The sequence below is a fragment of the Saccopteryx leptura genome, chromosome 5 (assembly GCF_036850995.1).
Source record: "Saccopteryx leptura isolate mSacLep1 chromosome 5, mSacLep1_pri_phased_curated, whole genome shotgun sequence".
NCBI classification, from domain to species: Eukaryota; Metazoa; Chordata; class Mammalia; order Chiroptera; family Emballonuridae; genus Saccopteryx; species Saccopteryx leptura.
Genome location: NC_089507.1, coordinates 70,882,884 through 70,909,651, shown reverse-complemented (window position 1 = coordinate 70,909,651; position 26,768 = coordinate 70,882,884). Strand labels below are relative to the sequence as shown.

The window sequence follows — 26,768 nt, the reverse complement described above, 5'->3', positions numbered from 1 at the left end:
CTGAATTCGGTTAGCTAATATTTTGTTGAAAATTTTAGCATCTAAGTTCATCAGGGATATTGGTCTAAAGTTTTCCATCTTGGTAGTATCTTTACATGGTTTTGGAATGAGGAAAATGTTTGCCTTATAAAAGGAGTTTGGAAGTCTTCCTTCCTCTTGAATTTTTTGAAATAGCTTGAGAAGGATAGGTGTTCTTCTTTGAGTGTTTGGTAAAATTCACCTGTGAAGCCATCTGGTCCAGGACTTTTATTTGCTGGTAGTTTTTTGATAACTTTTAATTTCATTTGTTGTAATTGGTCTGTTTAGTTTTCTGATTCTTCCAGATTGAGTTTTGAAAGACTGTATGTTTTTAGAATTTATCCATTTCACCTAGGTTGTTCAATTTTTTGGCATGTAGATCTTCATAGTATTTTCTTACAATCCTTTGTATTTCTGCAGTGTCAGTTGTTACTTCTCCACGTTTATTTCTAATTTTATTTATTTGAGTCCTCTCTCTTTTTTTGATGAGTCTGGTTAAAGGTTTGTCCATCTTGTTTACCTTTTCAAAAAACCAGCTCTTAGTTTCATTGATCTTTTGTATTTTTATTTTAGCCTCTATATCATTTATTTCCCCTTTGACTTTTATTATTTCCTTCCTTCTACTTCCTTTGGGCTTTATTTGTTGTTCTTTTTCTAGTTCTTTTATATGCAGATTAAGTTGTTTATTTGAGCTTTTTCTTACTTCTTAAGGTATACCTCTAATGAACTTCCCTTTCAGGACTGCTTTTGCTGTGTCCCATAGATTTTGGGTTGTCATACATTCATTTTCATTTGTTTTAAGAAAATTTTTGCTTTCTTCCTTGATCTCGTTGTTAACCTATTTGTTATTTAATAACACGCTCTTCAGCTTCCAAGTGTTTGAATGTTTTTTAGTTTTCTATTGTAATTGATTTCTAGTTTCATGCCATTGTGATCAGAGAAGATGCTTGATATGATTTCAATCTTCTTAAATTTAATGAGACGTGTTTTGTGTTCTAACTTGTGGTCTATCCTAGAGAATGTACCATGAGCACTTGAAAAGAATGTATATTCTGCTGCTTTGGGGTAAAAGGTTCTGAAGATATCAATTAAATCCAGTTGATGTAGTGTGTCATTTAAGGCCACTGTTTCTTTGTTAATTTTCTGTTTGGAGGATCTTGTTTACCTTGATGTTAGTGGGGTATTGAAATCCCCTACTATTATAGTATTGTTGTCGATCTCGCCATTTATGTCTATCAAAATCTGCTTTATATATTTAGGTGCACCCATATTTGGCACATCGATATTTACAATGGTTATATCCTCCTGTTGGATTGCTCCCTTTTTCGTTATGTAGTGACCTTCTTTATCTCTTACTATATAGCCTTTGTTTTAAAGTCAATTTTGTCAGATATAAGTATCGCTACCCCAGCTTTTTTTATTTTTAATTTCCATTTGCATGAAATATTTTTTTCCATCCCTTCACTTTCAGCTATGTGTATCTTTTGTTCTGAATTGGGTCTCTTGTAGACAGCACATGTACTGTTTTTTTATCCATGTGGCTACCCTATGTCTTTTGATTGGAGCATTTAATCCATTTACATTTAAAGTTATTATTGATTTGTACTTATTTATTGCCATTTTATTCTTTAACTCTACAATCCTCTTTTTCTCTATTTCTTTTCCTTTCCTCTTTTTACAGCAGGCCCCTTAACATTTCTTCCAGTACTAGTTTGATTGTAATAAATTCCTTGAGTCTTTTTTTTTTCTGGGAAACTTTTTATTTCTCCTTCAATTTCAAATGATACCTTTGCTGGATAAAGTAGTCTTTGTTGTAGGTTTTTATTTTGCATCACTTTGAATATATCTTGCCAGTCTCTTCTGGCTTCAGATGTTTCTGTTGAGAAGGCAGATGTCATCTTTATGGGGACTCATTAACTGCTTTTCTCTTGCAGCTTTTAGTATCCTTTTTTTGTCTCTTAACTTTGGCATTTTAATGATGTGTCTTGGTGTAGGCCTCCTTGAGTTTTTCTTTAATGAAACTCTCTGTGTTTCTTGAACTTGTGTGACTTTTTCCTTCATCAATTTAAGGAACTTTTCAGCTTTGTTTTCTTCAAACGGATTCTCTATTTTTTGTTTGTTCTCTTCTCCTTCAGCAACCCCTATGATGTGGATGTTGTTTCTCTTCATGTTGTCACAGAGGTCTCTTAGAGTTTCCTCAGTCTTTTGGAGCCTCTTTTTGTTTTGCTGCTCTACCTTTGTTCTTACGTTTCTCTTATTTTCTAAATCACTGATTTGATCCTCTGCTTCATCCAGCCTGCTGTTGATTGCTTTTAGTGCAGTCTTCATTTCTGATATTGTATTTGTCATTTCTGGGTTTTTTTTTAATGATTTCAATGTCCTTTTGATGCTTGCTGTCTATTTAGGTACTCATTATGCCCATCCATTTTTGGTCTAAGATCATTGAACATTCTAAAAATCATTATTTTAAGCTCTATATCTGGTAGTTTTGTTATTTCCATTTCATTTAGTTCTTTTTCTGGGGATTTCTCTTGATGATTTATCTGGGTCATATTGCTTTGTCTGCCCATTTTTTTTTCTGTGTATTAGGTAGCGCTGGCTGACTTTGAAATTTGTTGTGGTGTCTTTACGAGAAAGATGGGCTTGGTGGTCCTGACCTCCAGGGCACCTGAGTTCCTTGCTCTAGGAATGCTTCTTAAGGGTGGTATTTTTCCTTCTGTTGTATGTAAGTATTGAATACAGTTGGTCCATTTGTGCATACAGTTATCCCTTCAGAATGGCTGGCTCTAAGAGTCAGCCTTGATCATGTGTATTACACACTGTGCAATATCTATCCTGTTGGGTGTATTTATTCTCCACAATGTCTGGTGCCTGCTAGACTCTTACTTTGGGTGTGTGCTGCTTGTATAGCTTGTTGAGTCTAGGGTTGGTGCAACACACCCAATACAGGTTGTGTTGCTTCTGGATTTTCTTGGGTTGGCATCAGCTGTTGTTTGTAACCAACTGTGGGCTACCTGTCTGCAGCTACTGCTCTTTTCCACAGAGCCTCTGTGGAAAGACTGTAGTGTGGGCTCAGACTGGCCTCACCCCACCAATTCCTCTATAGGTTGCAAGCTTGTTGGGTTAGGACAGCTGAGATTTGGAATACATTAGTGGAACCCCCTATTTCAGGGGTCTTTTGGTCAGGAGCACAGTACAGTGAAGGTGGCCCCTACTCCAATGCCTAATTTCTCAGTCACTGCTGGATACTCAAATTTTATTTCTTCCCAAAAAGTTAAGCAGCAGGTTCAGATCAAGTGGGATCAACAGTCTCCTCTGCAGAAATTTTTTACAGCTATTGAGACCCTGGACTCAGGGAGGAATACTGAGAAAGTCCTCTCCTGGGGCTGACTGTGCCCCCAAGAAAGTGGCTAAGCTTCTCAACCAGACCCAACAATAGGCTTGCAGGGACCCACACTTTAAATGTCCATGCTCCAAGCCTCTCTCCTTTCCCCCTGTGAAATCTAGCCCAGCAGGGCAGGATATCCAGCACCCACCCTACCCAATGCACATTAGATGCTGTGCTAGTGCTGATCACAGATAGTGGAACTTGGCTAAGCTGGGCCAGGTATGAGGAGTCCTTCCTTAGGATACAACTCTAGCAAGGGTTGTTGGGTCCTGAACCAATATTCTCCACAGCTGACCCATGGATATGCCAACCCTGGGCCTTCCGGGCAAGAACCCGGTACAGACCAATGGGAGACACTGCCCATGACTGCCCACAACAACCTTCTTGGAGCTACAAGTAATCCAGAGTTTGTGGCTGCCTCTTTTGGTTCCAGGTGCTCATGGAAATACCAAGCTGTATACCTAGGCTGGCTTTTACCCACACTGGGCCTGGGGAAAGGCTGCTATAAAGGCCAAGGTTCCCTGAGTCCCGCCTCCTGCAGCTTCTGTCTGCTGGCTGCTTGTTAGGTTTGGCCACTGAGAAAACCTCTGGTAGAGTCTAAAGCCTGTGGAAATTCAAGGATTAGGAAGGGTAGTGTGTATGACTCTGCCCCTCACCCTAGGTGTCAGACTGTCCAGACTTTTTTCACAGACCTCAGTAGGGTGTGGCCCCAGGAGTCTGGTGAGTGTGGCCTCTGAGACCCAGAGATATGGTCTGCCCGCACACTGGACAGTTTCTACTGAGTCTCCTGAGTCAGATTTAGCAGTCTTAGATTCAGGAGCGTGTGGGGGAAAGCTACAGCCTTAACACCAGAAAACTGAGTCACTAATGTACCCCCTGCTTCCTGGCTTCTCAGCACAACCCAATCTTCATGAATGGGGCACGAGAGACTCCTGAGGGTAAAGCACTTGTTTTCCCCTGGCCGATGTGCTCAGAGGGGACTGCTCTACCCAAGAAAGATGGCAACTGCAATATTGAAGAATGACTGAGCACAGGGGTTCTGGTGGCTGTCCCCCACAGTGTCTTTCTCTGGGCCTCCAACTTTACACTCTCCTTATGCAACTCTGGTCCTGTCAGCTCTCCCTCCACCAGAGCCCTGGGTAAGTGGCTGTGAACAAGATTTTCTTTGCGGACCCTTTAAGACAAAGCCTGCATCTCCGAGAGCTCCGTCTCTTTCTTGCAGACAGAAACCGGCTCTTTTCACTTCCAATGCTGTGTGGGCACCTCTTCTGGGCTCTGGGCATCTAGGGTGGGGTTCCATGCCTGATGCTAAGGATCCCACCTCTCAGAATGACCTGTCTTGCAATGAGAGTCCCTCTGGACCCTCAGCCACCACTCGCTCCTGGGAGCCAGGCAGCCTTTTCCACATCTCCACCCTTCCTACCAGTCTTGGTGTGGCTTCTTCTGTGATCCTTGGTTATAGACTCCTCTTTGTTTAGTCCAAAATTGGTTTTTCAAGATGATTGTCCTTAAATTAAGCTGAAATCCAATTTGGTCCTGTGAGGTGATAGTTGGAATGTCCACCTACTCCATCACCATCTCAGAATCTCCCTTTAAAACAAGTTTTAACTAGTAGTACTCTCACATCCCAAAAAACCTTTTCTAAGTCCTTTTTTACTATAGACCTCTTATAGAAACTGATTTTGTCAATGCCAGTTCTGCCAAACAGATGACCTTTAAACTAAATATAACTTTCAGCAACAAAGGACCCTGTGACTATTGCAGAGATAATTTGCCTTTGTTTCAATTAGGCATTATTTTCAAATTAAAAATATGGCTCACATGGACCAAGTAAGAATACCTTTGGTTTCAAATAGTAGACAAACACAATTTCAATATATCAATATTTAAAAGCAACAAAGGGGATTTATTGTTTCATGTACTAAAAAGTCCTAGAAATACTGTTAGCTTTTGACAAGGCTTTATCACATAGCTCAATGATGTCTACCAGGGTCATGATTTCTTTCCATGTCTTTGAATTTCATAGTGTCAGTCAGCTTCATGTTAGGGCCACATCATCAGGATGGCTGACAGTGGTTCCCAGGGCTGAGTGCTACTGACTGAGAACTATGAAGGGTCTGAGATTTTCCCTTACTTGTGAACTGACAAGTTAATGTGCTACAGTTTCATGTGTGATAGCCAGAGACATAAGACTCTTGGGCCTGAGATAAAGAACACTGCATAACTTACAATGATAACAATAGCCGTTAGTTTTCTTGGAAAGATAATACAGAACAAAGGCAGTCAGTGTCTCTGCTTACAAGACATGCAGAAATATAGACAATCTGTAGAGAATTCTCTTCTAAAACTACCACATTCACTAGAACCAGAGTGAAGCTTAATCTTAACATTCCCAGGAAAATTTCACAAATTGACCTGTGGCTAGGAAATAAGAGTACACTAATTGTCTTGGTCTAGGTCACATGATTCACCCCAGAGCCATGAGAAGAGTTACTTTCTTGGGAACCCAGTGGAACACCAATGGAAATTAGGGACATTGGCACAGAAGAAGGAGGTATATGAGCACTGGAAAGGCAAACAAAATTATCCATTATTCAAGCTCCAGTTAATGAATACCCAAGTGAGAAGATGAAAAAGTATGAATGTAATCTGAGGCATATATCTTTAATAAAGGTGTTTGGAGGAGGTTCAGTCAAAAGCATTAATATCATGCTAGTCTTTTCCTACCCCTTATAGCCAGAATAACTATTATAAAACACTTTGTTTCCACACTGAATACTGAACAAAGGTCAAACCTTTTAGCACAGTACATATTGCCTTTAACAGTCTGACCCCAACTGAACCCTCCAGCCTCCACTCTTGGCCACCACCTCTGTTCCCTCCACGAGCAATCATTTTTGGTTACTTGTTTTGTACTTTTGCTCCTATTCTCATTATTTGGAAGGCCTTTTCTCCTTACCTTTGCCTCCTTCAGACAGAATTAATTGTGTGCCTTATGTATCTTCTTCAATAACATTGCATATGTTATACATTTCTTGCTTAACACTTAAAATGTTTCCTAACATTTATCACAGCACATTTGTATATATTCATGCAGTTATGATTAATGTTTGTCTTCCTCACTAGACTACAAGTTCCAGAGCACAGAAACAGGGCTGATTTATTCTCCATTGTATTCTTAGTGCTTCACAGGTGGTAAATGCTCAGTAAGTACCTGTAGCTATTGAATGTTTTAAAAAATATAGGAGGCAGAGTGGCATAATAGTTACGGTTGCTGGCTTCTGAGAAAGATTGCCAGAAATTCAAATTCTGAATGCCTTACTTACTAGTTGGTTGACCATGGGAAATTTTCCTAAATTCTTTATCTCTGTTTTCTCATCTATAAAATAGAAATAGCAGAACCTATTTTAAAAGGGTGTTTTCAAAAGAAAATGAGAATACACACACACACACACACACACACAGTACTTAAATATTATGCCTATTGCCTGACCTGTGGTGGCACAGTGGATAAAGCATTGACCTGGAATACTGAGGTCACTGGTTCAAAATCCTGGGCTTGCCTGGTCAAGGCACATATGGGAGTTGATGCCTCCTGCTCCTCCCTCCTTCTCTCTTTGTGTGTGTGTCTCTCTCTTTCTCTCTCTCCTCTCTAAAATGAATAAAGTTTAAAAAAAACATTTTATGCCTACCATATAGTACACAGTTAGCTATTACTGCAGCTGTGCTCATTACTGGAGGTAGAAGTCAATGTGTCTGTTTCTTTGCTCGACCGGCCACTTCTTTCAAACTGAAGCCAGCATCATTAATGGCGCCAGGGCCTAGCCTGAGGCCTAGCATGCTATAATTGTTCAATAAATTCTTTTTGAATTGCATTGTCAAATTTGTGGAATGCTATTTCAGATTAAGCCACTCATTTAGTTTGGTGATAATGACATGTCTTTCTAGGCTGTGAAGGCCTTTATTAGTTTTATCAATTATTCAAACTAATATCTCTCACTTCTATCATTTATTATGTGCTTATTCTATGTTAGACATTTATGGACCAAGAACGATCTCATTTAATTTCCATCATATCTTATGAGGCGTAGGTCTTTAATTACACAGATGAAGCATTTGATCCTTTAAGAAATTAAGGGGCTTTCCCAAAGCTGGCAACAGATTTCTTTTTAAAAAAATTTTTTTATTTCGTCAATTACATTTAACAGGGTAACATTGGTCAACTAGAATATATAGATTTTGGGCAAACATCTTCACATCATTTGGACAGTTGATTATGTTGTATACCCATCATCCAAAGTCAGGTCATCCTCCATCACCTTATATTTGTTTCTCTTTATGCCCTTCTCCCTCCCCCTCCCCCTCCCCCTCCCCCTCTTCCCTCCCTATCCTCTTTTCCCCTCCCCCCTGGTAACAACTGCACTCATATCTATGTCCATGAGTCTCAATTTTGTGTCCCACCTATGTATGGAATCATACAGTTCTTAGCTTTTTTTGATTTACTTATTTCACTCAGTATAATTTTATCAAGGTTCATCCATATTGTCGTAAATAATACTATGTCATAATTTCTTATGGCTGAGTAGTATTCCATAGTATATATGTACCACATCTTCTTTATCCAATCCTCTATTGAAGGGCACTTTGGTTGTTTAGCCACTGTGAATAATGCTGCAATGAAACATGGGGGAGGGGGTGTCTTTATGTACCCATGTTTTTGAGTTTTGGGGGTATATACCAAGTAGAGGGATTGTTGGGTCATATGTTTTTACTTTTTGAGGAACCACCATACTTTCTTCCATAATGGTTGTACTACTTTACATTCCCACCAACAGTGAATGAGAGTTTCTTTTTCTCCACAGCCTCTCCAACACTTGTTATTATTGTACCTGTCTTGTTGATAACAGCTAATCTAACAGGTGTGAGGTAGTATCTCATCATAGTTTTGATTTGCAGAGAAATAGAATTCAAAGCCATTTTCTTCCCCATAAATGTGTTGTAAAATAAAATATTCACTTATATTTATGACAACGGAAATAATTTTTAATCCATTGAGAGTGTGTATTTTTACTAAAGTCAAATAACTAGTAATATCTCATAGCTTTGTTACATTGAGCAACAACCTAACAAGGAAGAAGGAAGACCTTCAAAATGAAGAGGCCTCATTGACTCCACCAGGCCTTATCATTTCCAGGCAGCTTTGTGGACAGGGTTAATTCGTTTGAGTGGCAAAAGGAATGCAAAACATTTCATCAGTTTTTCTTGTTTATAGTAAGAATAACATTAATAAAAACAATTTTGGTTTATAAATAGCATTTGTTTTATCCTTTTAATCATTTTTTTGGCAGCCATACTCATAGTGCACATTGACGAAGACATGGAAATATGGGTGTGCTGTCCTGCTTGCCAAACAGCACCTTCAGACAGCATTTTCTTTCTTTTTTCTTTTTCTTTTTGCTTCTAACTACAAAGCCTCAAAATACATGAAGCAAAAATGAACAGAACTGAGAGGAGAAATAAACAGTTAAACAATACTAGTTGAAAATTTCTCTATCCAACTCTCTTTTTTTCTTTTTTTTATTAATTTTAATGAGGTGACATTGATCAATCAGTGTACATAGGTTCAGAGAAAACATCTCCAGGTTATTTTGACATTTGATTATGTTGCATACCCATCACCCAAAGTCATATAGTCTTCCATCACCTTCTATCTGGTTTTCTTTGTGCCCCTCCTCTCCCCCCACTCTCTCCCCCCCTCCCCCCACCGGTAACCACCACACTCTTCAGACAACGTTTCAATGCAGTATTTCTTCACTGGGAATTGATGCAGGAGGTGCTCTCTACCCTGAAAAATGTATCATAGAAATACAAACAGATCACCAGATAACAGTGGTAGTTGCTATTCGCAGTCATGGAAGAATGATTTCTAGAAGCTTTCCAGAGGAAGCAGCCCCCATTATTGCTGAACAATATGGAATCTTGTACATACTTATCTTTTCCTGGGGAGTTAATGTTCACTTTTGGGGAAAACTAGGCTGCATTAACCTTCCCTGTCCCCATATTTATGCTCAGATAATTTTTAAGAACTCATGTGACATTATGAAAACACTTTTTCATGTTTTATAGATACTTTGATGAACTCATTTGATTAGTGATCAGAAAATGGAATGTATTTTACTGTATTGTTAAATTCAGTTTGCTAGTATTTTGCTGAGAATTTTTGCATGTATGTTCATCGGGAATATTAGCCCTTTTTTTTTTAAAGTAGTATTTTTTATTGTCAAGTGTCATCATATTACCAAATTCAGTAGTTCAGTAGTCAGTTCTCAATTTTTATCTTATTTACCCTGTCAGCAGCACTCAATACATTTGATCACTTCTTCCTTTTATGTGTGTGTGTAAAATATGTATATATATGTATCTATATATGTATATATGTATATGTATAAAATATATATATATTATATATATACACACACGTAATAGCTTTATTGAGATAGAATTCATATACTCTTCCTGGTTTGAACCCCCTCGGCTTGGGGGACCTGGTGTGGTGGTGTGGGGCCAGGACGCCTTGCTCCTCAGAGAGGACCTCTGCAGCAGAGATATTCCTCCTAATTTTTATCTGACACACACGGGTGTCGGACCCGTTCACTCTGTGTCTCTGCCCCTCGTACTAGTCTTCATGCGGCTGCTTCTTTAAATCTTTAGTTGTAGGACATCTGTTCATCTAGATTTTAAGAAGTTCCGAATGATGATTGTTCTGTAGTTTAGTTGTAATTTTGATGTCGGTGTGGGAGAATGCAAGTACTGCATTTACCTACTCCACCATCTTGATCAGAAGACCTTATTGTGGTTTTAATTTGCATTTTCTTGATGATTGGTGATGTTGAGTTGACTATCTTTTCAAATGTCAATTGGTCATCTGTATGTCCTCTTTGGAGAACTGTATATTCAGGTTCACTGCCCATTTTTTAATCAGATTGTTTCTTTGGTGTTGAATCGTATGAGTTTTTTATAGATTTTGAATATTAACCCCTTATCTGATGTATCATTGGCGAATATGTTCTCCCATTCAGTGCGTTGTTTTTCATTTTATTAATGGTTTCCTTTGCTGTCCAAAAAATTTCAGTTTGATGTCGTCCTGTTTGTTTATTTTTTTCATCTGTTTCTCTTGCCCAAGGAGATATATTAGAAAAAATATTGCCATGAAAATTTTAGAGAATTAACTTCCTATGTTTTCATTGAGGAATTTTATGAATTTAAGTTTTGCGTGTAAGTCTTCAATCCATTTTGAGTTTATTTTTGTATATGGTATAAGAAGGTGGTCTAGTTTCGTTTTTTTGCATGTATCTGTGCAATTTTCCCAACTTATTGAATAGACTGCCTCTTTGTTTTGTTTTTGTTTTTCAATTGAATTTTATTTGGGATAAAACTGGTTAACATAATTATACAGGTTTCGGGTGCCTAATTCTATAATACTTTTCTATACACCATATTGTATGTTCACCACTACCCCAAAGTCAAGTCTTCATCCATCACCATTTATTCCCTCTACATCCTCCTCCACCTCCTCCGCAGAAATCACCACACGGTTGTACATGTCAATGATTTCTTTTGTCCTTTTTTGCTCTATCCTTCCTTCCACCTCCTTCACCTACTCTCACCCACAGCTGTCAGTCTGCTCTCTATGTATGAGTCTGTTTATATTTTATTGTTAGTTCATTTTGAATAGACTGTTTTTACCCCATTGTATATTGTTGCCTTTTCTTTTTTTGTCATATTTTAATATACTATATAGGTGTGGGTTTATTTTGGGGTTCTCTATTCTGTTCCATTGACTTAAGTATCTATTTTTGTCCCAATATCATGGTGTTTTGATTATGATAGCCTTTTTGTATATTTTGATATCAGGTAGCATGATACTTCCAACTTTGGTCTTCTTTATCAAGACTATTATTACTATTTATGGTCTTTTGTGGTTACATATAATTTTTTGGATTATTCTAGTTTTGTGAAAATAGATTGGTAGATTGTGAAAATACCATTGGTATTTTGATAGGGATTGTGTTGAATGTCTAGATTGCTTTGGGTAGTATGGACATTTTAAAAATGTTAATTCTTATCCATGAGCATGGTATATGTTTCCATTTATTTGTATCTTCTTCAATTTCTTTCTTCAGTGTCTTATAATTTTCTAAGATCTTTTTACCTCCTTGGTTAAATTTTTTTCTAAGCATCTTATTTTTTCAATCAGTAGTAAATGGCATTTATATTTCAGTTTCTCTTTCTTATAGTTCATTATTGGTGTATAAGAATGCAACTGGTCTATGATTATTTTGTATGTGGCTAGTTTGCTACTATTAGTTCTAATAGTTTTTCAGTAGCATCTTTAGGATTCTCTATATAGTGTCATGTCATCTATAAATAATGAGTTTTACTTCTTCCTTTTTTATTTGAATGCTTTTTATTTCTTCTTGTCTAATTGCTGTGGCTGGGACTTCCAATACTATTTGAATAAGAGTGGTGAAAGTAGACATCTCTTTCTTGTTCCTGATCTTAAGGGGAACATTTTTAGTTTTTCCTCATTGAGTATGATATTAGCTGTTACTTTGTCATATATGACCTTTATCATGTTGAGACATGTTCCCTTTATTCCCACTTTGCTGAGAGTTTTTATCATAAATGGATATTGGCTTTTGTCAAATGTTTTTTCTGCATCTATTGATATGATCATGTGATTTTTATCCTTCCTTTTGTTTATGAGGTATATCATGTTAATTGATTTGCAGATGCTGAACCAAACTGGCATCTCAAGAATAAATCCCATGTGATATGGCATATGATCTTTTTAATGTTTTGCTGGATTTAGTTTGCTAGTATTTTGTTGAGGATTTTTGTATCAGTGTTCATCAGGGATATTAGCCTATAATTTTATTTTGTTATAGTGTCTTTATCTGGTTTTGCATTTAGGATAATGCTGGTCTTGTAATAATAAGCTTGGGAGTCTTTCTGCCTCTTGAATTTTTGGAATAGTTTAAGAAGAATAAGTGTTCATTCTTCTTTGGATGTTTGATAAAATTTACTTGTGAAACCATCTAGTCTCTCAAGCCCTGTCCTTGAAGCCACATAACTCTGTCTGTCCATGTATGACTCTGGCACCCTCTGAGCTACTCCTCCTCCCTGAGAACCCAGAGTGGATGCCTCACCCTACTGCCATATACGGATTTATCTATGAGCATCTTTTAAAAGGGTAAGACTTTCTTCAGCCCGAGTCCCAGGACAGATGGTTCTACTTTGGACTGCACAGTCCTAGTAAATATCATTTTCTACCCCTGGTCTTGTATTATTATTTTCTATGCCCTATAAATTTGGATTTTTTTTTCATTTCTATACCATAGCTATTTGTTAAACTGACTTACACATTTTGAAACAATATAAATAAAAGCACTAAAATAAGAGTAATGTTTACACATTGAATTAATGTTTTTTAATGGTATCAATTGATTATTAACATTTCAGTGTCTTTGTGAAGAAGGTAGATGATATAATTTAGTTCTGTCATTTATTTGTTTATTTATTATACCATTTATTTATTATACAAATATTTAATGGTTTCCCATTACTTTCTAAATGCTGTTCTAGATTGCAGGTATACAGCAATTAACAAAACAGACCAAAATTTTTGCTTGGGCAATACTGTGAATCTGTATTGTTCTGATAGCCCATATTGCAAGATGAACTTTTTTTAAATTGTGAAATTTCTGTCTTTTCACATATGAGTAATTCTTCTAACAAGCTAAGTTAAACTGGTTTTATTTTAATTTATAAATTTACTCTCTTAGACCAAGATGGGATCTTAATAGTTATAACTTTAACATTGACCCACTTTTAAAAAAAGCACAAGAAGGAGAATAGTATGTGCAAGAAACTAATCCCCAAAATTCCCTAAAGCATGTTAATAACTTTCTCAGAGGAAAAAAAAGAAAAGACATGGAACATTAATTAGCACTGTAGCTGGCACATAATAGATTGGTCAAATTATTTATCAGGAGTATTACAGCTGTTTAGCAAACAAACCTCACCTTTAAAAAGCAAAATTAAACATTTTTAGACAAAAACTATCTTCTGAGTTAGAGGGCTTTTTTAAGTTTTTAAACTAGAAATGCCTACCTTTTTAAAAAATTAGAGCTAAACATCTCTTTTTGGGTACTTTGTTATTTCACCATTTCTTCTTATGAAGATTATGAGTTTAATGAGTATGAAGAAAAGCAAGAAACATTGTGTTCTTTCATACAAATGACAAGTGGAGGAGAGAAAAGGTCAAGTATATGAGGACATCTAATGAACTTATTTAGTAAGTCTAAATGTTAAAAATGAACTTTTATGGTTTCTTCCTCCTATCACAAACTTCATCACTTGAGCCTTGAATATAATTGTTTTCCCTATTCTAATCATCTTTCAAAGTACCTGATGATGAAAAGAACCAATTTAACAGATTTTGTCATTTCAAAATGAAAGCTTAGGGTGACTCCTAAGACCAAAACATTAGTTTGTTATGCTTAAGCTTTTAAAAATTTATTATTAATAATAATTTTAAAGATTATTATTTACTATTTCATGATAACATAACGTATCATTATAAATTTTCCTGCAGTTTACTCATGTGCTCATTGCTTTTCTGAGAAGAAATCTAAGCAGGAAACCCATTTCACCTGCACAAAGGAAAAGGAGCCACGGAGTTCAGGGAGACAGGTCCCCATCTAGAAACCTTCATCCCTCCTGCTTCGGATCCACCCGCCATTCCCTGGTCTAGTCCTGCAGGGCAGATAGCTCCTACCTACACTCGCCCATGAGACAGAGGGCCTGTACCATGGCTTACTTGTTGCGCCCCTCATAGTGACAGATTTATATGGATAAATATTAAGTCAAGGCACGGTTTTGTTTTGTTTTTTAAGGATTTTTTTTTTTTTTTTTTTTTTGTATTTTTCTGAAGCTGGAAACGGGGAGAGACAGTCAGACTCCTGCATGCGCCTGACCGGGATACACCCGGCACGCCCACCAGAGGAGACGCTCTGCCCACCAGGGGGCGATGCTCTGCCCCTCTGGAGCGTCGCTCTGCCTCGACCAGAGCCACTCTAGCGCCTGGGGCAGAGGCCAAGGAGCCATCCCCAGCGCCCGGGCCATCTTTGCTCCAATGGAGCCTTGGCTGCTGGAGGGGAAGAGAGAGACAGAGAGGAAGGAGGGGGGGTGGTGGAGAAGCAAATGGGCGCTTCTCCTATGTGCCCTGGCCGGGAATCGAACCCGAGTCCCCCGCACGCCAGGCCGATGCTCTACTGCTGAGCCAACCAGTCAGGGCCGTCAAGGCACGTTTTTTATTATGACCTTTTTCTTTTTAGTCACATCCCAGGATCAGGGGAAATGAGAGCCAGTTATCATCAACATGTTTTTCAAATGCTGGAGTCTTTTATCTAATTTTTAAAGATGAGATCATCTTAAAACATTTGTGATATTAACTATAACAAAATTTGGTTTCCTGGTCTTTGAAACTTCATATATGTTTTAAGTATGGTGATAATCCAAGTTTTATCAAAGGAATATCGCTATTTCTACATATTTTTATTGCTAACTGAGCTCACACTGTATTAAATGTCATAACAAAATTATTTTAGTCTTATTAAAAACTTTGTAGACATTTTAATGGCTGAATAATACATTATATAGGTGTGCCAAAATGACCCGTTATAGTAATTTGACTATTTAGAATGCTTACATTTTGGCCTGTTACAAATAAAAATATGATGAACCCACCTTCCATATATATAGTTTTGTGCTCATATCTGAATTTTTTTCCCTAAGATTATTTTACTAGAGTGGTTCAGCAGGTACCAGGGATATAAATGTAAGGGAAGTCTTAACTGTTCATGAAAAAAAAAAAAAGAAAGAAGGGAGAGAAGAAAATAGGTTATAGTTTGGATTGTAATATGACTTTTAACAAAGATGCCTTTTCCTCTTGCAATTCTAGTGTTTAACATGAAACCAAGTCTAGAGAATGGTGGTCAGCACAGGTGCTAGGGCTTTTTTATTTGGGTTGTAATTGTAGCTCTGCCGCTTATTCACTGGGACATACAGCTCAAACTTTTTATCCCTCAGTTTCTTCATTTGTGAAATCGTAATAATAATATAATAGTTCCTGTCTCTTTGGGTTGTTCTGAAAATTGACTGTTGTGAGAATTAATTTATATAAATCTGTTGAAAAAAATGCCTAGCAGAGAGTTAACGTTCATACGGTTTATTCATAACATCTAAAAGTATATTTCCTAATTTTATATTCTCAGAAGTTATTCTTTTGTTTGCATTCCCATGGCATCTCAGATACTAGAGTTGCTCAAATTACTTCTCAATCAGACTACTTCATGCCTGCAAATACATGCATGGAATGTGATCTTTATAAGATTTCTGGAATTGTTGGTATTTCGGTTGTACACATCAATCACACAGAGTGTGCCTAGATCCTTATCTCAAATAGCCAATGGCTGAATTCTTCTGAGTAAAATATTTATCATAGGTGGTTTGGGGGCTTTTATAGTTTTCACCCTCAAATACAAAAGTTACCATGAAAAAATCACTAAAATAGAGAAGCAAAGTTTGGTGTGAATTAGTGGCTCTCTTTAGTGGAAAGAGGGAGCTGACCACCAGGGGACGATTTAATGGCGGGCACACTGAACACATGCTCTGGTTCCAGACTTCTGAAGGGCCCTGCAAAACCCCAACTTTACACTTTTTCTAATGTAAGGGGCCTGATATTTTCTTCTGTGCTGGGGGCCTCAACTGACCTTAATCCACCGCTGCTGACCACCCAATCCCAGCAGAATCCCAAACCCATGGCATTTTCCACTGCAGCCACATATTCTGAGAAGACTGCAGGTGGGTCTTTCCAGACTCATTTGCTCTGTTTATTACAGTAAGGCTTTTGGTCCTATTTGGAGTCCTTGCCCAACAAAGCTTAGCTGAACCTAACAATGCCCTACTGACACTTGCCTGGACAAGGTAGGTCTAAGTGCCCTGCTTGGCCCATTCCTGCTAATCATTACACTGATCTTGGCCCATTGCATCCTAATGCCAATGGCAAAAAAAAAAAAAGGAGGATGGAACTAAAGAAAAATTTTTCAAGAGAGGAGTTGCCTCATTACAGGTTTTGTCTTACCATTTCCCTTAAAGCAGGGTTTTTTAAACTTCAGCTCTACTGACGTTTTGGACTAAATAACTTTTTTTCATGGTAGGCTGCTGTACACTGTAGGATGTTTAGTCACATCCCCAGCCTCTACCCGCCAGATTTCACTAGCACACATCCTCACTCCCTTCACAACACCAGACGGAATTGGTTCCAAGTGAGAACCACTGCTTTTCTTTTCTTTTCTTTTTTTTAATAATTTTATTTTTAATGAGGTGACATCAATAAATCAGGATACATATATTCAAAGATAACAACTCCAGGTTATCTTGTCGTTCACTTATGTTGCATACCCATCACCCAAAGTCAGATTGTCCTCTGTCACCCTCTATCTAGTTTTCTTTGTGCCCCTCCCCCTCCCCCTTTCCCTCTCCCTCTCCTCCCTTTCCCTGTAACCACCACACTCTTATCAATGTCTCTTAGTTTCACTTTTATGTCCCACCTACGTATGGAATAATGCAGTTCCTAGTTTTTTCTGATTTACTTATTTCACTTCGTATAATGTTATCAAGATCCCACCATTTTGCTGTAAATGATCCGATGTCATCATTTCTTATGGCTGAGTAGTATTAACCACACTGCAATAACATGTTCCCTTGTGTCCTGGGCCTTGGCTGGCTGGTGTCACACTCCTCCTCAAAGAGTTCTGTGATGAAAGGAGTCTTGAGCCCCACCTCAAAGTTTACCACTAAACTATATACAATCTGAAATGGACATCCGGAAGCATAAAAATAAATCTATCCCTCCTACCTTCTTTATAAAGCTAAAGCTAAAATCTGTGTTCCTAAAAAACTCAATTCTAAATACAGTAAAGGAAGTGATCCCTTCCTTTCTCTCAAAGTTAGCACCTGTTCCACAATTAATTACAATAGTAAAACAAGTTTTTAAAATCAGTCCGTTCATTTTTTCTATAGTAATTTTTATAATGAAAATGTATAGTCTTCAAGGTACATCTTAAAAATATTTCACTAATCACCTTTGAAAATGTACATTTCCTTAAGCATATATGTATATAATTCTATGTATCTAAAAGTCTCAGAGTTACTGAGCTACTTTTTTTGTAACAAGCTTCATAAATAACATAAGCTTCATGTGATAGCTTCAGGTTCTGTGAACAAGCTCAATTCTTTGTACTATTTTGGTATACATTACTAATGAGTTTACACCATAGAGTTCATGGTTAACGATGATCACATCTACGTTATTTCTTTTGTGTGTGTATGTGTTATTTCTATAGAAATTAAATTATCACAGAAATATACTTCAACTAGTGTAAATGACAAAATGGAATCAACTTCATGTTACCTTTTTAACCTTAGAATAGTTCTCCTTTACATAAATTGTTGAATTGAAGGTATAACCCAAATACTTTCACTGAACCTAAAATATTTATATATATCATGTCCTTATTTTAACACTATGAGATATAACCAAGCAACTGCTACACTATGTGTTGTAATATTGAGAAAATTATGTCTGGATGTGAAATTTTCTAACTAACCAGTTTGACATTGTACTGCTTTTTCAGTGTTTTAATTACTTCTTTATGTCTATTCTTATGAAAACTTCACAGCAAAAGGAGCCCCTTTCTGAACTATAAAATAGCATATATTTGTACTTTTCATGTTCTCTTGCTATTTATATGAATATTTCTTTTAGAAGTAATTTTGGCAAAACAGCTCTATGAACTATAATTAGTTTATAATTTCTAAAAAATTTTTCTTCTTTTCCTTGGTTTTTATGAGCTTGTGAATGCCTCATAGAGCAGTGTAACCAAACTATTAATTGGTAATCATCAGATTCTATGTGACAGCATTTTTAATGAAAGTTAGCTTTTATTGCATATTTGTTTTGTGCTAAATGTAACTCTTTGCTAAATTATTTTTATATATAGTATTTTTATGTAATTCTCCCACAGATATGAATTCTTATATATTTATGTACATAATTGTCCTCATATATCCTAGCCTTTTGGTCGACCAGTGTCCATTATCCCAGCCTCTTTAAAATTGTTCATTATTCTAGCCTCTTGACCAGTCAGTGTCTTGGGAATATCTTTTAACTGAAACTTGTGTTGGCTGACAATAAGTATTAATAGGTTCAAAACATTACTAGACTTTATGGTAAAAATGTTAGAAATAATATAAGAGGAAGAGAGAGAAGGAATGAAAGAGGAGAGATAGGAAGAGGATGAAGCTTATAATCTCTGTCTCTGAAGATCAGGTTGAGGTCATATCATCTAGAAACATTAGACAGCATAATTGTGGACTAAGATTAAGGTATCAGATGACATGTGATCAAGTGTAGATTGTGTTACAGGAATTCAGAGTCGAAAAGCTCCTTAAGACTTGAAGTTAGTTGGAGAAACTCTATGGGTAATAGATTCTTATCTCAACTTCAAAAGAAGTCAGGATTTGGTTTGTTCTTATGCAATTGGTAAGTGGCCAGTATGGCAGTGATGACATTCCAGGTAGAAAGAGCAGCATGAGAAAAGTCCTAAAATGAGATGTGTTTTCCAGTGTAACAAATACAGTTGATCCAAGGGTTTGAAATTTTCCTGCAATTCTGACATGATTTACATACATTTTTAGGAAAAGAACATTGATTGTATTCACATTCTTTACAGTCTAGAAGAAGAGAACTTGAGGGTATTTCAGAAGTTGAAGGGAGCACGTAGCCTCAAATATGAGAAGTCAGTTCACCTGGTGTTGGGCAGATAAAATATATTATGCTCACTTTGTTAAAGATAACGCTGCCCATGTGGAGGCCTTTGCCCAGGTGATATTAATGTGTGTTGGGGGCAGGCAGTATCCTTGTAGCCTGGGGCTTGGTTTTGGGATTAAGCCTTTCCCACCCTTTTTGATGTAGGGCAGTACAATCCAATCATGCCTCAGAGAAGTGACTTTGTAGTAGAGACTTCCCTATTTTGTATATTGGATTAAAGGTTATGGATCTACACTATAAAATGGGGGCAGAACAGGAGCTTACTCTCTTGGTTCCTGGGATGATTAGCGTGAGAGAGCAGAGGGAGCAGAGCAGAGAGCAGAAAGAGGCCATGTGGCCAGGAGAAGCAGCCAAGATGGCGGAGTGCTGAGTGCGATGCCAGTTTGTGCAGAGTTTGTATCTGGGATAAGGAAGGAGATGGGGAACTGAGGAGAATAAGGCTGCCGTGATAGTAGCCCTGGCCGTGCCTCCTGGCTTTACATTTGGCGTAGTCGGCAGGATTCAGAGATCGGTATGGAGCTGCCACCTTTGAGCGGTGGAGTAGAGGACTGGCTGCTGTTAGGGTTCCCCATGGCTGTCCTTTTGGGGATCATAGGCTGGCTGACTTTTACAGCCATGCGTGAGGAAACCGAGAGCTCTGTGGAAAGAGGTTGCCCGGGACCTGCAAACCGAGCAGTGGAAGGAGCTGGAGCAAACGCAGGAGAAACAGATGCTGACCCTGGAGCTGGAGGAAGCGCTGGAGGAGGAGGCCGACCAGGTTTGTGAGATTCGCCTGGAAATGGAGCAAACGCTGGAGGAGGATTCAGAGGTTCGTGAGTTGCAGCTTGCCCTGGATGTTGCGGAGAGCCAGCAGCGGCAGGAGGCCGGGGCTGAGGCCGGAGATGAGGCTGGAGCTGCAAGGTCTGCAGAGCAGAAGGCTGCGGCAGCCCGGGGCTTGAGCCTAGCAGTGGGAGCTGATGTTTCCAGTTTTTCTCTGGAAGTTGAGGAGAATCGGGTTGGAGTTGCAATCCGCAGTCTCCATAAGATGAGAGCCCAGCTGGAAGGAGCACCTACTACGGCCCTGGTAGGTCTGCGATTTGGGGACATAGGGCTGGACATGCTTTCCGGAGCAGAGATGGAAATGCTGACTGCCATTGCCACGTGCCCCTCTTTGGGACAGTGTAAGATCTGCCAGGACAGCAGGGATGAGGGGGGTGGCTGACACCCCATGTGCACGGACTGATTTCCTGGACTACGACTGGAGTGGGCATTGGCTCCTTTGTTGGATGGATTTATGGATTATGGATTTTGGACAATGTGAAATACCCTGATGGGGTTGGGGGGTGGCTTTGCTGGAAGCACTCCCCTGCCCCGGGAAGCTTTTCCCATGGCTAGAAAGAAGGCCGAGGACATTTTGCGCTTTGGGCAAAGTGCTCAGAGACTGGTGAAGTGTACCTTTGTGATTGTTGAAACTGTACGATTTGTGCTGTTGTAATTTGTGTAATGTGCTAATTTCCTTGCACAGGGATTCCGGTGATGTAGATTGTGGGTAGTAAAGTGAGCATAGGGGTGGATTGTTGGGCAGATAAAATATATTATGCTCACTTTGTTAAAGATAACACTGCCCACGTGGAGGCCATTGCCCAGGTGATATTAATGTGTGTTGGGGGCAGGCAGGATCGTTGTAGCCTGGGGCTTGGTTCTGGGATTAAGCCTTTCCCACCCTTTTTGATGTGGGGCAGTACAATCCAATCATGCCTCAGAGAAGTGACTTTGTAGTAGAGACTTCCCTATTTTGTATATTGGATTAAAGGTTATGGATCTACACTATAAAATGGGGGCAGAACAGGAGCTTACTCTCTTGGTTCCTGGGATGATTAGCATGAGAGAGTAGAGGGAGCAGAGCAGAGAGCAGAAAGGCCATGTGGCCAGGAGAAGCAGCAAGATGGCGGAGTGCTGAGTGCGATGCCAGTTTATGCAGAGTTTGTATCTGGGATAAGGAAGGAGATGGGGAACTGAGGAGAATAAGGCTGGTGAGCTAGAAACCTTTGATTCTAGGAAACTCGGATAAGTCAGTGGCTTTGTGAGCACTGAATGTGAGTGGGTTTTGGAGCCCAGTGTGTGTTTTTACTTGCCCGCCGGGTGCAAGCTAGAATTAAAGAAAATGGCCTATCAGTTTTTGGCTCCAGTGTTTCTTTACCGACTGTCTGAATCCAATGCGAACCTGCATGGGCCAGGCTGCTTTGATAGTGGCAGCCCTGGCTGCTGGCTTTACACCTGGTCTTGGTGCTTTTGTTGCCTATGATTTCAGAGATATAAGAGAACTAAAAGAATTGTGATTTTCTTATTTACTTCCTTACTTAAATGAATTATTATATCATACTTTGTTCTACAAAGAGGATTACAATAGAAATTATTAGCAAACTGGTATGTAGTTTTCTGGTTGGTAGTAAATATTTCTTGACATCTTTCTGATATTGGTATTCTTTATTTTAGTGGTTCTCAGTCTTTTATTTTTCTGCTTCTATTTCTTATTTCCTTCACCCCAGGTTTCCATATGATATGCTCTTATAATTTCTCATTACATATAACGATTATTCTAAGGAGTGTTAGGCCTAAGGAAGATTTGTATCGGAATCCAGGAGAGGAGTATGGGCCATACAGGGTTTGAAAGTTCCCCTTGGAAATGTTGATATATCTCCCCTTTCCTGTGCCCTTTGCTATATAAGAATTTTTATATGTATTTTAAAATCTATACTTAGGTTGATATTTTTGGAGCGTTAATACATTAGATTATTAATAAATTCGATTACTTAATTTGAAAGATTTTTAAAATTCCCCTATTTGTCTGTCTATCTATCTATCTCTTTAATTTTATTTTCTAGATCCCAAAGTCCAAAAGTGAGGGATCTATTCAGGTCCACAGGGTACCACAACCAGAGCTGTCTGATGGTGTTCCCCAGGTCAGCCGACGGCTAAGTCATCAAAAACCCTGCTGGGATGGCATGAAGTCAGCAGAGGACACTAGTGGGGCCAAGTTGGCATTCAGGTTGGCATATTTCCTTTGTTTACGTGTTATTATATTGCATTCTCAGCGCTGCTGTATAGGCTCACATATGTAGGTATGTTTGTATTTATCTACCACTGGAGTCAACAGGATGCAGATCAGTAAAACTATTTAAAATTCACCCCAAGTTTTGAAAATATTCTGCCTAACAGGTCTTATCACAGAAGTATTCCTGGTTTGTTATATTTTATTTCTATATAAAAGCAAATTATGTAATCAATTGGACCATGCAAGACTCACAGTTAAAAGTTGGAAGAGTTACTTTTTTGATGCCTTTTTATAATATGTTCAGTGGTAAATGATTTTGTAGTTCAGGTGGACATCTGAGTTGTTACTAGAACCAATGCTCTCAAAAAATTTTGAATGTTGCCTTTTAACCATTGTGTTGCATAAAGCAAACTTGAAGAAAAAGGTATGAAATTTTTAAAAAATAAGTAGAATGGTGTCTGCCTCTTATTTACTCATAGCATAAAGAATTTTTCCTTTGAAGTATGTTTTATTCTTTATTGTAACTTAAAACCTATTTCTAAAACTTAAAAAATTTCATTATAAGACAGTTCTAAAGAATTAAAAGATATTTAAGACATTAAATAGGCAAATATAATTAAAGAGCTTACCACTTTGGATGACTTATAGAAGAGATGGGGTTCTAGCTGGATTTAAAAGATGAAGAAAATTTAAATTGGAAGAAAAAGAAGACAGGGCTCTTATAGAGAGGCCTAGTTAGGAGGCACAATGGGTGTTTGAGAAATAGCAGACAGGTGTCACTGAAGGAACTAGTTGGAGATAAGACTGGGAAGTAGAGTGAGGCCAAGCCATCAAGGATCTTGAATGCCAGCTGGAATTATATTTATGTGCAATATTTCCTTCATTGAAAAAAATTTCAGCACTTAACCTCTAGTCCCAGGAAGTGCTTTAGGACAGGGGATGCAGAAGTTAACAAAGCCAACCAGGCCCCTGTGTTTCTGGCCCTTACACTCTAGTGAGGGCAGCAATAGCAGGACACTTAGAAAAAATAGAAAAAGGCCTGTGAAGGTCATTTCAGCTCTAATACTGTAAATGGGGCATTGAGAAATGAAAGCAGGTTTGTGCCACAGATTGATTCAAAGACTATGTCAGTTTGAGTAGGGTGGGTGGCCTGAATTGAGACATGGGGGGGGGGGGGGGGAAGAGTCCATGAAGAACAAAGAAAGAGCATTTTTATGTAAAAGATCTAAGGTAGGGAAGTCTGGCTCCATGCTATAGGTAATAGAACTCCAGTGAGAGTTTCTGTTGGGGAGGGAACCATGGTGGTTGGTTTTTTGGGAAAAGTAATCTTCCATCAGCGTTCAGATCTGTTGGAAGAGCAGGAGTTTGGAGTCAGTTACAGTGTTGGTTCTTTCAACAGTTGCTAATCTTTGCTGAAGTCTAATTATGTGGTACTTAACTTGCTGGGTGCTGGGAATTCAGAGAATGAGAGACTTAGACCCACATTTAGGGGGATGGAGAACAAGTGAATAAAAATTCAATAATTATCATTAAATATACATTTACCTAAGTATCATTTATATACCAAGTACTATGAAATGGGCTGGTGAGAAAGTCACACATATGATTTAGCTGTTCTTCATAAGAAACTTCAAATACAATCCTCAGGGTGCTTGTTAGGACAGAGGAAAGGCACACCATGTGGGGAGATTACGATCAGAGAAGGATAAGGCTAGGAAGTTAAGTAGAAGTTTGCTGAAAAGGGAAATCAAAATAAAGGTGCTCTAGGTAGAAAACAAAGTGACTTGCAAGGACATGCAGGACAGTGAGGACAACTTGGAGGAGAGCGGCAGGTACAGCAGTGGATTCAGGACATCTGGAATTTAGGATGGAGAAGAGGCTAAGGGTAGTTTTAAAAACCCAGCTAAATGGATCTGACCATGTACCCCATAATAAGGACTTTAGATTTTCCCTTGAAAACGATGAGTAGTGATTACAGGAATACAAGCAGAAAAATGATATAAACACGTTTATAAAAGATTTTATAAAAGATCCTATGGCAACTGTGCAAAAGATTAAAGAGAAGAGTAGGAGGTACTAGGAGAGAGCAAAGAGGCTATGGGGCAATCCAGTGCAAACTGAGAGGCCCCATGAAGTCATTGTCATCTCTTAGGTCAGGACAAGGAGGTGTGGACAAGCCATTGTGCCTTTTGTGAGGGGAGAGACGGACTGTTACTTAGAGGCGTGGTCTTGATCCAATGAAGGTTGTGTTTTTTGTTTTGCTTCATTTGGGGTATTATTATATTATATGTTAATGGCTGAAATGTATACCGGTTTGTAAGCCTAATAGTGTTCATGGCGAGAAAGAAGCTAATTTTACAGTCCAGGAGATAATGAAACAAGAAACTTTTTATGCAGAGATACAAACTGTAGTCAAGCTTCATTCTTTGGCATGTGGCTTTCCAGTTTTCCCAGCACCATTTATTGAGGAGGTTTTCTTTTCTCCATTGTGTGTTTTTGGCTCCTTTGTTGAAGATGATTTGTTCATATATATGTGGTTTTATTTCTGGGCTCTCAATTCTATTCCATTGATCTAGATGTCTGTTTTTCTGCCAATACCATGCTGTTTTAATGATCATGGCTCTGTAGTATAATTTGAAGTCAGGTATTGTGATACTTCAGGTCTCATTCTTTTTCCTCAGGATTGCTTTGGCTACTCGGGTTTTCTTATTGTTCCATACAAACCTGGTGATTTTTGGTTCTATTTCTTTAAAAACTGACATTGGAATTTTGATGGGGATTGCATTAAATTTTTAGATTGCTTTGGATAATATGGCCATTTAACTATATTGATTCTTCCAATCCATGAACATGGAATATTTTTCCATTTTATTGTGTCTTTTTCAATTTCTTTCGATAATATTTTGTAGTTTTCAGTATATAGGTCCTGTCTATGGCCATACCAATCTGAACGCACCCAATCTCATCAGTATATAGGTCCTTCACATTCTTTGTTAAGTTATTCCTAGGTATTTTATTTTTTGTTGTTGCAGTTGTAAAAGGAATTTTTTTCTGAGTTCATTTTCCAAAGTTTCATCATTTGTGTATAGGAAAGCAATAGATTTTTGTATATTGATTTTGTGTCCTGCAACTTTACTGTGTTGGTTTATTGTTTCTAATAGTTTTTTGGTGGAGTCTTTGGGATTTTCTAAATACAGGATCATGTCATCTGCAAAAAGTAATACCTTTACATCTTCCCCGATATGGATGCCTTTTATTTCCTTCTCTTGCCTGATCGTTCTGGCTAGAACTTCCAGAACTTTGTTGAATAAAATGGAGAGAGAGTGGGCAGCCTTGTCTTGTTCCTGATTTTATAGGAAAAGCCTTCATTTTTTCACCAGTTAGTGTGATATTAGCTGATGGTTTGTCATATATGGCCTTTATTATGTTGAGGTACTTTTCTTCAGGGGAGAGAGTGGCTCTGGAGAGCCAGCTGTGGGGTTTGTCTCTGTCACTCTCCCATACCCGTGAGGTGAGGGAGGAAGCTGGGCGGCTTCACTTTAGTTTTTTCTGTCTCTTCCAAGTGCAGGCTGCAGGCAGACTATGAGAACACTGGCTGTGACCTCATGCTTTGCTGCCTGTTTTCTTTTTCTTCTCCTCTGCCCCCCTATCTCACCGCTCCTTCCAGCAGAAGGAAACTTAGTCACTTCAGGTTTACCTCTCCATACCCCTCAGATAAAATCCAGACATCCCAAGCTTTTCTCCTCCCTGTAGTTTGGCAGAGAAAAAAACCCAGTCACTCTGGGTTTGTCTTCTTCCCAGAGCCGACCGCAAATGTGTCTTATCTTCCACCCCCACCCCCCCCTTCAGCCCATCCACCTGTAATCCATTCGGTGTGTGGATCTTTCAGGCACACTTGCAAGCCCAGCTGGGTCTTTTTCACTGCATCATAGTTGTTCAATTTGTATAAATTTCAAGGGGAGAGATCAGGAGTATCTGTCACACTGCCATTACTCTGATGTCATACCAAAATAGATTTCCAATTGCTACATTTCTACACTCCACTACTAGATTGATTTTCTTTACACAAGTTGGTCTTACATCTCTGTACAACTTTAATTCCTAACTGTACACATGATTTCTGGATTCATATTTCCTATCCAGAATACTCTGCCACACTCATATGCCACTCTAATTAGCAGATTTGTCAGCCTTGTCTCACAAATACCTCATACTCTTCTCTTACCCCACTTTTATCATCTATCCATAGCCAATCAATCCAGAATGCTCTTTGACAATCTGTCTTTAGTTTGCCCCATTATATTACCCTACTCCTTACCACCTCTGCAGACACAGAAGTATAAATGGCTCATACTCTTATTCAGAACTCT

General features: G+C 38.4%; 1 protein-coding gene across 5 annotated transcripts in view; it reads left to right on the top strand.

The window, feature by feature from the left end:
- FAM13A (family with sequence similarity 13 member A) overlaps positions 1-26,768 on the top strand; it is a 291,193-nt gene that overhangs the window by 134,777 nt on the left and 129,648 nt on the right. For all 5 annotated transcript variants that reach the window (XM_066384500.1, XM_066384497.1, XM_066384499.1 and 2 more), the window contains one exon: positions 22,229-22,392. In XM_066384500.1, the coding sequence (XP_066240597.1) occupies positions 22,229-22,392 (164 nt within the window). The remainder of the gene's footprint in view (positions 1-22,228; positions 22,393-26,768) is intronic.